Genomic DNA, 15,974 nt, shown 5'->3' on the forward strand with positions numbered 1-15,974 from the left:
AATCCTTGCACACTCACCGCAAAGAACGCACCATAAACTGCTTAAAAACCAATACTACGAAGAGTTAGATGTAAATTTTATAAACAAGTGAGTATGTAGTTATCCTAGCCTAACTTAAAACAATTTGAAATAACCGTATTTTAAAAAATCTTAGTTACTGTAAAAAATATACACGACATTTACAATAAACTCCCTTGTAACGCACCAGAATTATTAAGATCAATAAACTTAAAAGGATATTTGTGAAAGTATTTACACAAAAACCGACTCAGTTTGTTGTGGACCATTTACAGATCCACAGGCATTTGAAACCCTAGAGACTTACTTTAAGTTCAAGGATGACATTATGTTGCAGCACAATTTGTTTATAATTTCTGTTAAATTGAACTTTGCTGACATTCTTGTGATGATAATTGTATATAAATGAATATAAGTAGTATATATGGTGTATATTTTATATAAGTGTAGTGGTAGTAATGTACATAAGAGATCAGTATCTTTGATACAAAGATAACAATAAATAAATGAATAAATATTTACTGTAACTTACTGCGTGTGGAGAAGCAAGAAGTTTTAAAGTCTTTGTAATTGTATTACCTTGGTAAGCTATCGTAATTGTATTAGCCTTTAATGTTTACGTAGCTACAACAAAAAAAACCTCCACTTAAAAAGACAGTACGGGGCTTGATTCTCTACACAGCATTTCTTTTTAAAGACAAATTATTAATTATTTTTTACTTTTACGGGGACGTAACTTCTCAGCATTCCATGAATTCGCCGTGCGAGTACCGGTCCATCGCATTGTTATGTGAGACACCTAACAATACTCCTATCCCAACTTAACCAAATTATGAATGATCCTACTAGTGCTGTTTTGGAAGCCTGGCTTAAAAATAAGCTCATGTTCACTCTTGATAGACTTAAATATTTCAGCAGGTTATAGAAATATCTCCATGTTTACGAATTCATTATTATTTGTGATTTATGTTATCTTCAAAATTCTAAATAATTTAGTTTATTTCATTAATATATTTTGAAATATTTTTAATAACACCCATTTCACCATGTTAGACTTTTGCGAAATTTTTGGTCGTACATTTTAGAGTAAATTATTTTACGGTTTGGTTAGTGCAGAAATTTTCCCACTGCTGGGAATATAACCGTATGAAAAAGTTCTGCCTGCCATTGGTAGTGTCATGAGTAATTATTTTCTTATCTCGAATAGGCATCAAATGTTTAATTAATTAATCATAACTGGTATACTCGTTGACATAATTTAGTATTTTATTATTAAAATAAGCAAAAAATTGGCACGGTAATATGCATATTATTATAATGATTAAACATTAGAAAAAAAATTCGACTTTTAGAAATATGAATTGGGTAAAGGCTCAATTATAAAATCCCAAAATGAAAGCTATTGTATACTATCAATCGAAAGCCATTCGGATTATTTTTAAATTTTATTTTAGTTTCCATTAACACATCATTTGTTCATGTTCATAAACAAACTCGACACCGCAATTCTTTACGAACAAGGTTGTGGAACGAACATAAATTCCCATTTAGACGTGAAAAGAGAAATGTTACCTCTATTAAATGTTATCAATCAAGTTTTATTGTAGTTGGAAAACCGGAATTCTAACTTTGTGACCGTTTGTCATGTTACACTAGGTATTGATGTTTTTGTAATTTATGTTTAATATAAAATCAAACATTCATGTAAATGACGGTGTCCAAAATATGAATATAGAAACAATTTTAAACCACTAAAATATGTCGAAATTGCATATATAATTACATATAAATGAAATTAACATAAGGAAGTTATAATTTTCTTAATTAAATTAAGCCTTGCATTAGTCATAATTATAACCTTGAATAGATTAAAGATTATTCATTTTTTCTTAAACCATTAGATCGATAAAAAAACATAAAACTATTACTCGTACACATTATCTAGAATGTCATACCTTACTTTATAAAAATAAGAAATATGTTACTAATGTCAATACATCTAATTTCGTATTGTTCTTTGATAAGTGCTTGATGACTGCGCTTTCTAGTTTTTTATCACCGTTCGCCATCGCGATCCCTTTGTACATAATTATTTGTCATATCATATCATCTGATTTAATTTAATCTCCTATTGACAAGGAATAAATTAATATATGAATATTATTTACCATTTACATATACAGTGTTACGGATCTGTGTGGTGGCAGGGTGTAGAACTAATCACAGTAACTTAGCTGTCTCGGCTGTCTGAGCTCAGGACGCTCCATAGATTAAAACTATTTATTTGTAAATATAAAACTAAATTTTATTTTATAATTCTTTTATCTGGAACTTTAGTAAATATTAATAATTATTATTGTAACAATGTTTCTGTATCGCCTATTTCGGAGAAGTTATAGTACTTGTAGTAATTAGTGCAGTAGAAGTTTAATGAACCCATTTCTTTTTGTCTCCACGCAACGTAGGAAAAAAAAGAGCGTAACCTTATTTTTCCTCAACCCCCTCCTCGCCAAGCTTCCTAAGACGCGGTAAAGCGATTTCGGTAGCACTATAAACATTTTTTTCCTAGTCCACGCGTTCTTTAAATAAAATGTCAGACAGCGAATCTAATCGCAGTCAAAATTGATGTAAATATTTTTACGAGGCATTTTAATTACTGTTACGATACAGATAACGAAATTTATGTAACATTCCAAACACGTTAATTGAAATCCTTCTTTAGTAGCGTTAATAATTTTGTTTGACTTTTTCGCCACTTATTTCTCATTCGTTTAGTTAAAAATAACATCGTGCCACATTAGCGGGTAACGTACGACACTTCTATTTTCCGCTTCGTTATGGATGGCTAAGTTTTCTCTTAATACTTTGCCAAATTATTAGTTTTACCACTGACACAATAATTTATAATTAAAAAAGAAAATTAATAAGGCTTCGTTGAACGCAAATGTCAAAGATAAGATTGTCTAATTTTTAATAACTTAATTAATAATATATTTAGTGTACAAACAACATGAAAATTATATGGTACCAAATACGAGTATAAACTCTTTCAGAAACAATGAGGATTATTTATCAAAGACTGAATAGACAATGCGTTCAAAATTTATTGATTTATAGGTTTTTTTAAAGACGTCTGCAGTTTTTATATGCTGAAATATTGGATTGAAGATTTTTTTTAATAATCTAAGCAATGATTTGAAAATCAATAAGGATGTACGTATAGATAATATCGAAAATGAGGTACATTATAACGAGTGCACAGACTAAACCGTTAAAACTTTTATGACATGGAAATTATAAAACTTCTGACACTCGTCATTTACATGACCTGTATGAATGAAACACGTTTAGGAAATTCATTAACCATTATCATAACTTCCTACTTTATAAACATGTTCAGGAAACGTGAAATGGCTGCCAGTTGGGACGCTTAATCGGACATAACCCACCAGATCAGGCTATACACTCACTTATCAATAGTTTAGACATTAAAATAAAAACGTAGTTAATTAGCTAATCGATACTTTGACTTGAAATGATGCCGTGGGCGCATGAGACCGGCCACACCTACGTCGCCAGCTGTCATCAACTTTTATGGGCAATGATTTCAATCAAAATCTTGATCGGCAATGATTGAGTTACGTATTATTATATTCGACTACTAAAAATATAGAATCAAGGTTAGATTTTTTGTAATCGACAGACGATGTCTTTAAACGATGTGTCGCATCGCTTCTGGAAAATGTATTCAGTCTTTTTAATGGTAATCAGACAGACAGAATACATAGAATTTGACGGTATCTAGTCTAATTTGAGTTACAAATAAATTTTAATATAAATTTACATAAAGTTTCTTCTAATATCGATATGCGTTATCAATTCTAACAGCTATGCCTTAGATTAAAGGATGCTATTATACGACATTCTTCAAATATTTTTCTTCAGACACACATAAGTGATTGAGTGAAAGTGGAAGTATTTGTCTTATTTAACTTTTTTATCCAATGTATAAAATCTTAAACGGTACTTCAACTCTATATCCAAATGTTAACTATGACAAAACTATTCGATACGTTACGAACGTACTCAGTACTCCGTTGCTTATAACACGTTACAAATATTTATCTCCTAAAATAGAAATAATGTACAGTTTTATTTTTATATCCGAAAAAGCAATTTTTCTTTTTCTTTTCGTCTTTACTTAATTGATTTCTAAGCGGCTTCATTGGTTTTGCCTTTAAGGAACAGATCTATTTTACAGCTGCACTGGCGGCTTTTTTTACCTTACTTGCACTACAGCCCAAGTGGCATCTGCAAATTCCTAGGGTGCAAGAAGGCAGGGCACTGAAGACGCTTAACCTCAAACTATCTTTTAAGCAAGCAAAATTCAATGCTCCGGCCGCGATATATTACACATTCATCGGATATATATTATTACACTTTCACCGGATTGTGAAGCCTTAATCGCTTACGCGGACGCTCCATGGTGTGACTAGGCTCCAAGTGCCCCCACGAGAGTACCTTGGCGTGTACTGTCAGCTGCCAGAAAGAGTTTTTGTGTTCAGTTTTGAAATAATTTAATTGTTATTAGCATAACTCTTGTATTTAATGCTAAGACAACCGCCAGTTTGTCTTAGCATTCATTGAGCCATGTCAAATTTATCAAAAAGAACGTATTTATTTTCAGGTTAAAATTCAGTTGAATGTATTATTATAATTAATGTTTAATATTTAAGATTTATTTACCGCAAAGAAAAAAATACCTTTCGAACGTATGTCTTTAGGAATGTCACACATACAGTAGAGAATTTCATTAAATTCCAAAAACCAAGCGTATTATCACGTCGGCAAATCATATCCATTGCTCTGAACCTTGGATATTATCTTTTACACCGCTTATCTTTTTGAAAATTTACGTGACCGCATTATTTCGTGCCAAATTATTCTTCTCATTCGTAAGATATTTGTCGCTCTCACGTCCATATGATAATTCTTAAGACACGCTTGAAGTATTCGTCGAAATCTTTTATATCTTAAAAAATTGAGAAATCGTGTGCAAATTACAATTTACTTAAACTTAAACTTTGTTTATTGATAAAGCTCAGAATTATAATAAATTTTGCACAAAATAGTTATTGGGTAAAGTTTCGCTTCATCATTTCAATGTAATAAATTTCATACGGTACTTCGAAAACACTTCCGATACCTTAACATTTTTTAATTGCATATTTTCGCAACAACAACGATTTCAATAACAAAACTATATATTAAATTTGTAGCATTGTATTAGTAGTATTGTAAGTGGTAATTAAAACATATTTTATTGACGATGTTTGCTTATGGACACACTGCGCCAATTTAACCAGTTTCGTATAACTTTGGTGACATACTAAACCAATTCCCATACAATTTATAACTGACTTAGTCCGGACATGAAATCTAACACATCGTTATTTAATTAAAATTTTGAATCGCCACTAACATCTTTATGTAATGTGGAAATAAATATATTTTTTTAATAATATTTGTCGAGTTCCCTGACATTTTTTCTGGTAAAGACCTGTATTGAACTAATGATGAAGGAGAGCCTATAAGTCCATGTTAAAACATAATGTAAATTCATTTATTAGGACAGCTTCGTATTATTTGAACACCAGCGGTGCTAAAAAATTAGAGTGCAAATCTAAAGAAATCTTATATAAGATAAAACTACGACAATTAAGAGAAAAATCACTATCTCACATTAATGAAAACACATTATCTTATTTCTGGTCTTAACTAATTCTGGTAAAATTTAAAAAAAAATTGTGAGCTCTGTGCTACTTTTGCCATGAACATTTTTCAAAAACAGATGTTGGTACAAAATTAGCTTATTACTTATTAAATCAGCTAAGCAAAAAAAGGGCTCTTTAGACATATCCATTGGAAACTGTGACATGCAGTTTGGTGATCACAGTGTGGTCAGATATTACGCAGAGAACGCAGTTGCCCATCCTCTGGAAACTTGTTTATGAGCGGCATTCTAATACAATTAATGCTCCAATTATGATTTATGTTAAATTGTATCTCTGGAATCCAACCCTACGATCACAAGTCTTTTTACTCTAGCAATACACAAACTTATTTAATGACAATTTTTTTTAAATGCACTGATAAATTAAAACATAGCGTCCGCACGCAACTGATTCTAATGAAATAACTCACCTCTTACTTTATTTTTTTTATTTGTATTCTGATTAAATAGCAGTTACAGATTCTGCCAAGATTTTCGGAGCAGAGGTCGAAGAATTTCAGAGGAGCCCTAGTTCTTGCTGCTAAATTCGTCTGTATTACTGGATTAGCAGGAAGCCGACCTCTTGGGAACTCTTCCATTGACACAAACTCTCGCTTTTATAACTTAAGTCGCGACTATTACTTCCAAGGTTACCTTCCGTTCCTTACTACCACTTCCAAGTATTTACTCTATTTTTAACAATATATTAATGTTTTTCATTTATAATTACACTTTGTTATTATTATATAAAAATTGGAAAATATATTTAGTGACATTTGTGTTCGAGAGTGGTAGCTTCATGTTTGAAAGACAATATATATAAAATATACTCAAGGAATAACGATGCACACATCCAATAACACCACAATCAAAAGAGCATTATTTATTTCGCAAAAACGCTAAAGAATCATTAACGACTGTAATCACTCTTAAATTACGCATCGTGTCGTCCAAATCAATCTATCACGTGTCAAAAGTTGCCAAAATGAGTTATTATTCGACATTAAAAAAGACTGCCCGAAGTGACATCAGCGAATTTGGCTGTCAAGTCGTAAGCCATTGAATTTGGCAGGATGCAAAGAAGAGGCTATAGATGTTTTACACATTAAAGTTTTTATTTTAAAAAAAATGATCTCAATGGAACCTGTTTTAGTAAGATTCCCGTTAATAGCTATAACGGAGCCAACATATTTTTGTTGGAAAGATTTTTTTGATATGTATTAAATATAATTTAATGAAAACCTTTTTAATGTATTCCTTTTCATAATTTTACATCATTCATGAAGCCTTCATTGTTGGTGTACATAATCATACAATCATCTAGCAAACGACAACGTAAGCTGTAGAAGATAGCTCTGCATATGTTATAAACCTTACCCGAGGAGCAATTGATTGTGAAGATGTTTATTTAAGGAAGAATCGTTGAAAATAAAGGTCGTGTGTCAATCAGTCTCGCAGAGTACAGTAGACTAAACAAAACGTATCAATGAAAAGTTTCTAATAAATAAATAAAATAATTTATACATTATAATCAATCATTATGTACCGTGATTATCAAAATCTCTTTACTGTTCTTTTTGAAACTTATATGATGTCAAATTTTGTAAAAAGAGAGGTCTAAAAATATGCTAAGAAGATTGCCCGTTAGACGAACATCTAAATCCTGATTACAGTATAGCCAAAATAAATAAAAGTCCGTGTGCAAGTTACTCGTTTTAAGATATTTCCTTCCACTTTATTTGGTCTTCAGCTTATCAAAACGTAATTAATATTAGTTTAAACGTGAGAACTGTACTTGGTTTTACCAGCAGTGTTGCGTTGTTCTACTTGAAGTTTAATTTTTAACTTTGCGATAAACAAACATTTGTTTGGATTATTTGGTCCGCGACGCGATAAGGGCATAAACATGTCGGTCGTCGAGAGTATTGTAATCCTCTTGAAAATAGATATCTGGTATAAAGGTCACTTGTGTATTTGACTTCTTTAATGTAAGTATAAAATAATATAGCACGTGTTATTTATAGAAAGTTTCCCGTAAATGGAGAACAAGTTTTGAGCTCCAACATTCCGACATTGTGCCCCAAGTTTTAGCCGCGGCATCAATTTTTGTTGATCGTGGTCGAATCGCCTAATTTAAGCCCGCGCTTGATTAATTGCAAATTAAACTCCCCTCCGCGGTGGTTCGCCAGTCGGTATGACTTTATTGAATTTCATGCTCGCAGATTTATGCCTCGAATCTTGAATTTATTACGGCCAGACTCGGACCGAGGAAAATTGCAGACGGATTAACATGCGAAGATTAAACAAAGGCTTTTAAGGTTTATTATTCACAATAAAATAAACTTACCAACCTATATCAACGTTCAAATTAATATGTAATAACTATTTTTATAATAAAAGAAAAAAAGTTTAATTTCTAACCAGCAGATAATCTTTAGATAACAGGTATTAAGAGACATTAAGATACAACAGATATTAAGAGTGATTTTCTGTTTTAAAAATAGAAACAGCTACTTTGGTGACTGCTAAATTCTGTCGATAGCGGAGGTCTAAGTTGCTAATATAGTGGGCCCTATACCAAATTATATTTTATAATTATTATCAGAATTTGTAGCAAATAGGGAAATATAACTTAGATATTTAGCCCTATAAATCACTAATGAAGGTGGATAAATCGTGCGTAACTATGTATATCACAACACTTTGTGATTGTAAATCTTTGATACGTAATATTTTCTACCGTCAGCCAATCACTATGAAAAGTCAATGGTTCGTAAAAGCAGAAACATTTCTGTAGACAAAAATAATATAATTTTGCATATCCGAAAGACCGAATGATTATAATATTATAAAGTAATGGAATATGCTAGTTATAAAAAATTTTTTTAGAGATTCTATTTCATAGCGGTGTATATTAAACGGATATCGATTGACAAGATTTTTCCAAAAAAAAAACAATTTGTGTTACCTTGTGAAACCACCTTATGTTATTAATTAAAATGTCCCATCTAAAAGTTTGTAACTCTACTTGCTCAGATGAAAGCCATTATGAATATGGACATTTTTTTAAGTAAATTTCGTTAATCGAGATGAAAAATAATTATAAACAGCACCTGCTACAGTTATTAAGATTTTTTTACAAGACAGCAAATTACGGCGAATGGTCGAGTTGACCTTTTGGCCAATTTTAATTGAGGGTGATAACTTTTGGCCGAAACCAGAGTTTGCCAAACACGGGCATTAACTTCATCTATAAAGTAAAGATTCACTCTCAGAATTGGGAACATACTTATATTGAAGAGTAATAATTTTATAAATTGCTTATCGTTATTTACCATTGTTTTATTTACTATGTAATTGTAAAAGATTTAATTTAAGATTAAAAAATACTTCAAGCATATAAATCACGTTTAAAATTAAATTCATATTTAAAATCGTACCAAATAGAGTCACCTACCAGTTAATTAACTACATCACTCGCCACTCATTAATTTGATCCTAAATAAAGGCCCACATGCATGCTGGATTTGGCACGTGTAAATAAAGTTAGACATGAATAAAGTCCGTTGAAAATCGCCATTATTAGACTTCCTTGTCATAAATCTCATCGCGTAATTATATCGGCTACTCCATTATGTATTTCTCTTTTTAATAAGCAACCATTTGTTACTTGTTATCGTAACTTGTTTACTTATTGGGTTCAATATGTAAGAATATAAAAACGGTTTTGTTATTAACTCCGTAAATACTTTTACGCTTTTAGTGAGATTAATATTAAAGTAGCTCGCAGAACGGACAACCGGGGCTTTATGTTTCTGAAAACCACGGAGTGGCAAGCACAGTGTAGAACATGGACTCTGCGATATTGAAAAATTTTACCTTTCTTAGACTCTGTCGAATACGCTCAATGGATTGTCTCAGGCAAATAATGGCTAACAGCACGTTATTTATAATAAGTAACGACTGTATACAGCAATATTAGAGCCTTTCTAAATCAACAGAAAAATAACTCATAAAAGTGTCGCCTCCTAAAGGCAGTTTTGATCGGTATAACCTCAATAATTATATTTACCGCAAAATGGTTATAGCTCTACCATTTTCAAAATTAATAATTTTCTGGCTTGTTGTATGACTTGACACGACATCTCTTGACTCTGCGTTGTACATATATCATATTCTCAATGACTTTCTCATTTATGTAAAAAAGGGACTTATATGTAGCTAGTCCCTTTCTTACTTAGGATGGACTTCCGCAAAGTAACGCTTGAATCTATTAGATATTTCTCATTTATAGTCACTTTACGTAATCGTTATGATTATTATGCAAGTTTCAGTATTGTAACCCCTACTCCTAGCTAAAACCAAATTTTTAATAAGTTTTTGGTGTTAATAATTTTCATATAAAAGATAATGCAATAGGAACAAGTTTGTAATGGTTTCTTCCTTTTAAATTAAAATGTATCATTGTATAGGAGCTATATTTGACAATAGGTTATATATAAATTGTGTTCTTGTAGCAATCTTATATATACACATGTAATCACTTTAAATGACCCTAAGAATAAATTAAACTATTAATTTTTTTTATACATTTTAGGACTATGCCCCTGTTCTGAACCGAGAACAGCTATGCAGTTAGTTGAACTAGCTTCTGCATGCAAGTTTATATATCTTGTAAAAAATCGCTTAAGTTTTTTATGTATTGTTCCTTTGTATCATTTATTATAAAACTCTGTAAAATACCAACCTGTTATGAACTGGCAGTTTTACTTGTAAACGAATGAATAATCACCTCTTATCGCCTAGTGCTAAAACAATGTATATATTTTTTTACATACTCTTTATTTACAATTTTAACATTTGAAATTAAATTTAAGTCATTATGGGTATTAATAATTATCTTTACTAGTATTAAATATCCTTAAATTAAATTGGATATACAAAAAAAAATTAAATTGTTTTTTAGTTTAGATTTCATTTGCAACAATGGCGAAAGACTTACTGTTTGTAATATTCTAGCCTATATAAAATTACAATTCATAGGTTATTATTGTAATTGTGTAATCTTTGGCTAACTATCGGGAAAGGCTTGAAGGAAAACATTATAAACAAGAAGATTTACACGTCGGTTGAGTCGATTTTATTTTAATAGTTGGTGTTTGTTCTAGAACCCTGTTCAGAGAAATTTGGCTCGATAAAATGAACATGAAGTTTACTTTGGATCCCCGCCACCTACTGTTAAAGCGCTTATTCTCCGTATTACAACGAGTACAAGTAACAAGTCGTTTAGAAATTAGCGCAATAGCTTTTGTTACAACTATATAACAAAAACCGGCCATAAATTATCTTAGAGATATTTTCATTTACAAAGTTATCAGAACACAACCGTCACGTAAATTATGTGTATACAATTTTTTACAAGAATTTTAAATAGCCGTTAATATTTACAACATATCAATACGATTACAATAACAAATAAAAATTTAAAAATTTGAAATGAACATAAATATGCATATAATCTTTCTCTAATTTATGGATGATATTTATATTTATGGTAACATAAATAAAACATTAAAGAAATTTCAAAGATGAACATGATTTTGAAACACGGAATAATTAAATATTCTGAAATCGCTGTATTTTTTTTTAAGTGAAAGTAAAAAGACCTGCTCAACATAGCGGTGTTAGTAAGTTTTTATGTCAGAGTTAATTTAGCCACAAATATATATTTATTTTATCCCCCAAAAAGGTCCTCGTCAAAAAAATAATATACCGTCTTTAAATGTTTAAAACCAAAAAGGTTATAAATAAACTTTTGTAAAAGATAATTTTGTTTTAAGGAATCATTAAGGCAGGAGAAGTAATTAAATATTGTGATTTAAACCTACACAACCGTGTTTAACCTTCTGTTAGTCCAAAAGAACTAAAAATTATATGAATTCAACGCTAAATGACATTTCAATAAAAAAAATTGTGAATACTCGTGAACGAAAAACACGTTTTTTATTTAAAAAAAATTAAGGATGCATGCATTAATTATATACGGAATGTGAGTTAAACATGTTTAATTATCAAACTACGCTATAATAAATGTTATTTATATATCTAATACTTTAAAGTTTAGTGTATTGATTGTTTTATAGGAATTAGGGGAAAATTTAACATTTGACTTTGTTATCTCGTGGATTTGGACTCACCACCAGGAGTCGGTGATGGGCGCGAGCAGCAGCAAGCACGCGGCAATGACAACCGGACGCATCTCTCGTCGGACATCACTGCCCCAGCATCCCACCCCTAACCATGATCTGTCCTCTAACCTTTACTAAGCACATACCAATCGTATAACGCTCAAAATAATAGCATCATATTAATTTTCTCGCAATCAGTTCTTGTTTAATTTGTTAAGTGTCGAAAACTGTACCGAAATTTCGCGGCGTGTTGCGTGAGTGGATCCCTGTCGGCAGGAGCTCCCAGAGCAGACTGACGTTCACCTGTGCGCCCACCCCAGCGCACGCGCTGCGCAAAACGATTTTCGCGCTATTTTGACTAATATTTAACGGATTAGGCTTTACGTTACTACAAATATAAAGCCTTATACTCTACAATTCGCAATAAAGATCGTTGTGGGCGATTTGATATATTAACGCTTTCGAACGATCAGCGGGGCCCCAATAATCGAGTCTCGAGGTATAATTAAATACGCGACTTGTTGGTCTTTTAAAAACTCATGTTTGTAATACCAATTTAAAACTGATCGGACTTCTAAATTCTGTTAATTATCAGTCCCGCGGCTATATTTGGCATTTATATCGGTGCCGTGGGCTAAAGTTGGTTACAAACAAAAATTTAGCATATATAACATCACATTTGATATATTACGAAATATAATATGGCCCCGCAAGCAATAATGCGTCTAAAATAGTTGAAATAAGTTTTTAAATTATATTTACTTTTACAAATTACTTGACGGTTGGTTGAATGAATGGTGTGCAGGGATATATGCACAGTCGTCGTTGCAGCTCTTTCAATACGGCATTACTAATACAAAACAGACACTCTCTGATTGGTAGCGAGTGATGGACAGTGAAGCGTACGGTACACATCTATTATTAGAACACACGTGCGAAACGCTAATTGTGTTAAACAAACAATTGCGTGTACATATACCTGACGGATCCAAAGCTGCACTGACAAATATAGATTTATACGCGACAATAACTTTTATATTTACTCTAAGGCTCTCAATGATGTCAAAATTACATTTCATCTTATTAAAAAATTACGTAATATTAACTATTCAAGTATTGGTACTAAGAAATTAAATAGTCTTTTTTTACGTCTCTATAATTATTAATTGTTTAACTACAGAAATAATTCGACATAGTAACTGTAAGAATTTGATTTTAGACGTGATGTCGCCTAAAGAAACCTGTAATACTTACTTAGGATTTTGAAATAGAAAACGATGCGCAGTGCATCGATCCCACTTTATTACACGTGATGATACTAATGCCGAAGCTGTATGGATGTGTCACTTTACGAACATAACTACGCACCTAGAGTAATAAAGATATATACGGGATGATTGGTTATAGGTGTAAAAACTTTATGTACGGCACATTCGCTGTTAGTTAATATATGATACACTTTATCTAAAATTCAATTGCTTAGGAAATAATGTATAACGTAATAATTACGTAGTAATAAAAGGTATCTTTAAAATACGCATTATCTAGTGTTGTAACAAAATATTGTTTACTGTCTTTAGAGATTGTCGCCGTTGAGTGAATTCACACATTATCTTACTTAAAAAAGTTAGATTCAATAGTCATACAAGCTCGATATTATAGTTTGAGAATATAAATAACTAATAAAAGTTAGTAATAATGTACTTATAGTGTATCGCAGCATGTTTTGAGTTTACTTACGAGGTAGAGTTAGTTAGTTATGCTTAAAGTTAGAGCTTGTTTAATATATTTTATAGGTATGTCGTATTAGTTACTATTTATTTATTTATTATAATACCTAAACAACATTTATTTACACTTGCTAGATAATCTATAACACGTCCGATTCGCGTAACAAGTAATGCCTTTTGTATATGCAATTTTATAAAACCAATTCTGAGCAATGTTTAACTTTCCAAAGAAATTATTCTGGTCAAGTGTATAAGAGAGGTCGTTGAGAGCTTCGAAGAGTTTGCATATGTGCGGTTTTTTTTAATAAACTCTCATTCAACCTTATCGCGTACTAGTTGGAAAAAATCATTCTTAGCTAACAATATTATTCAGCAAGTCAATACTTATCGTAGATGAAAATCTCGTTTATAACCATCAGAGGCTAGTTACAAAAACAAAAAAAATACTATGAATTGTTTCTTCTTTTCAGCCGATGGGCGCCTGCTGTGAGGCATTGGCCTTGCGTTGCTCGAATCCAGCGACTACCAGTGACCTTGACTTATATCGTCGGTCTACCTGATGGGGGGGTCTACCCAAGCCGCGTCTACCGGCTCGTGGTCGCCATTAGAGAACCTTTCGACCCCAACAATGAATAGAAAAACGTTCCAATTTTAAACCATTTGTGACCATTAGTATTAATTAAAAAGAAAGAACGGTTTGAACAACGAGAAAACGTATTTAATCTAAATTAAATTCTTCTCTTGACTACAGCTTAAATTTATCATGATAATAAACAAAAAAAAATCATAGACACTGACTTCTCTATTTAAATAGGTCCGCATTGAAGCTTTTCAATTTAAAATTATTAATTTAAGACATATATACTAAGTTAGTAGTTGCATCATCAATTACAAGCAAAAACACGTGAATATGAACATTCTACGACTGGAATGGTAATTACTATGATTACTCTTGAATTTCAAGTTTATTTTTTTATTTATTCTGTTAATATTTCTCAGTGACTAAAACATTTTTCAGAGGTTTTAATTTTTACTAGATACTTCAATTCGCAAAATTAGGTTAGTAATAATATATTGACAATATTTTAAATTTTTAAAAATATCATAATTAAAATAAACTTTTATTATTACCAATAGAATAGCTAAGTAATATTTTTGGTAAAGTCGACTTTGTAGAATAATAAATAATTTATTCGTGAATTATTTTTTAACTATTTTACACTTACTTCTCTTAAACATTTTTTTATTTTAGCCATTTTCAACAAGAAAGATTTGTATTGTAATAAATAAAATATTATTCGATTACTTGATTTCTTCAAGATTAACAGGGTCTTAGGAAATATGTGTAGCTTTTACATAATCTCGTTAGAATCCGAATTATTTTATAGATAAATTACCAGAAAAAACTACGTGGCCGCAACCCTAAGCGCTGATCCGATCAGGTCCGAACCACGTTCGACAGCACTGTAGCCAAAACAGTACACATTGACGAAGACCGGCACAGATGGCGTAACATAAATGCAAATATAAACTTTGCAAAAAGAGTCACAATCCTCAGCGGTGATCCTGTGAGGCGACACAAGAAAGAAGGAACAAGGAGGAACGCCTGTACTAGGCCTCTAGTACCAGCAGCATAAAACGATTTCAATATTTATTTAAATATTTCATATAAAATATTTCACAGACATCACACCCACAACACTGCAAGCGCTAACCACACAGCACTGGCAACCACTGCACCTGCGACACTCCGCACAGGACACCGCGTTATACATAACGGAACCAAACGCTACTCACCACACCACAACACCCGTTTTAGGGGGCGGCCGCCCGCTCCCTAATCGCGAACAGCGTGGGCGAACCGAGGTTGGATCCGGATCTCTCCCTGCCACATAATACCCATACTATACAGCTCTACTCGGTTAGAACGTTTTACTACGTGCGAATTACTTCATACAACAAGTATGCTCCTGTCCAGCTTTGTTTATATTTAAGTTTTTAAGTTCACGGACTTCCGCTCCGTGAACTCAGCTCCGATGAAACTGTAAAAGCTCCTGGACTAACAGCAACAACTTCAACCGAGAATAAGTAGAAGTTCAAAGACTATAATATCGACTTGAATCTTTTTGTCTGATATATATTTCTCTATAGGACGAGTATGAAGTCAGCCCTCTACGACACCTTACGTTGTAAAGTTTCTTTGAAGGCGTACCAAGCATTTCAACTTAACTTTTCTGATCCACACAACCTAAGTATGGTTCGATA

The 15,974-nt window shown here is 31.8% G+C and overlaps 1 protein-coding gene across 1 annotated transcript in view; it reads right to left on the reverse strand.

The window, feature by feature from the left end:
* Wnt6 (Wnt oncogene analog 6) overlaps nucleotides 1-12,250 on the reverse strand; it is a 52,142-nt gene extending 39,892 nt beyond the window's left edge. Inside the window, exon 1 of the mRNA XM_068764799.1 lies at nucleotides 11,989-12,250. Coding sequence (XP_068620900.1) covers nucleotides 11,989-12,050 — 62 coding nt within the window. The 5' untranslated portion in view covers nucleotides 12,051-12,250. The remainder of the gene's footprint in view (nucleotides 1-11,988) is intronic.
* Between the last annotated feature and the right edge of the window lie 3,724 nt (nucleotides 12,251-15,974).

This window comes from Battus philenor, unplaced genomic scaffold (genome assembly GCF_028537555.1).
Source record: "Battus philenor isolate CCGP_79_NKW_IND1 unplaced genomic scaffold, ilBatPhil1.0.hap1 SCAF_2, whole genome shotgun sequence".
Taxonomy (NCBI): domain Eukaryota; kingdom Metazoa; phylum Arthropoda; class Insecta; order Lepidoptera; family Papilionidae; genus Battus; species Battus philenor.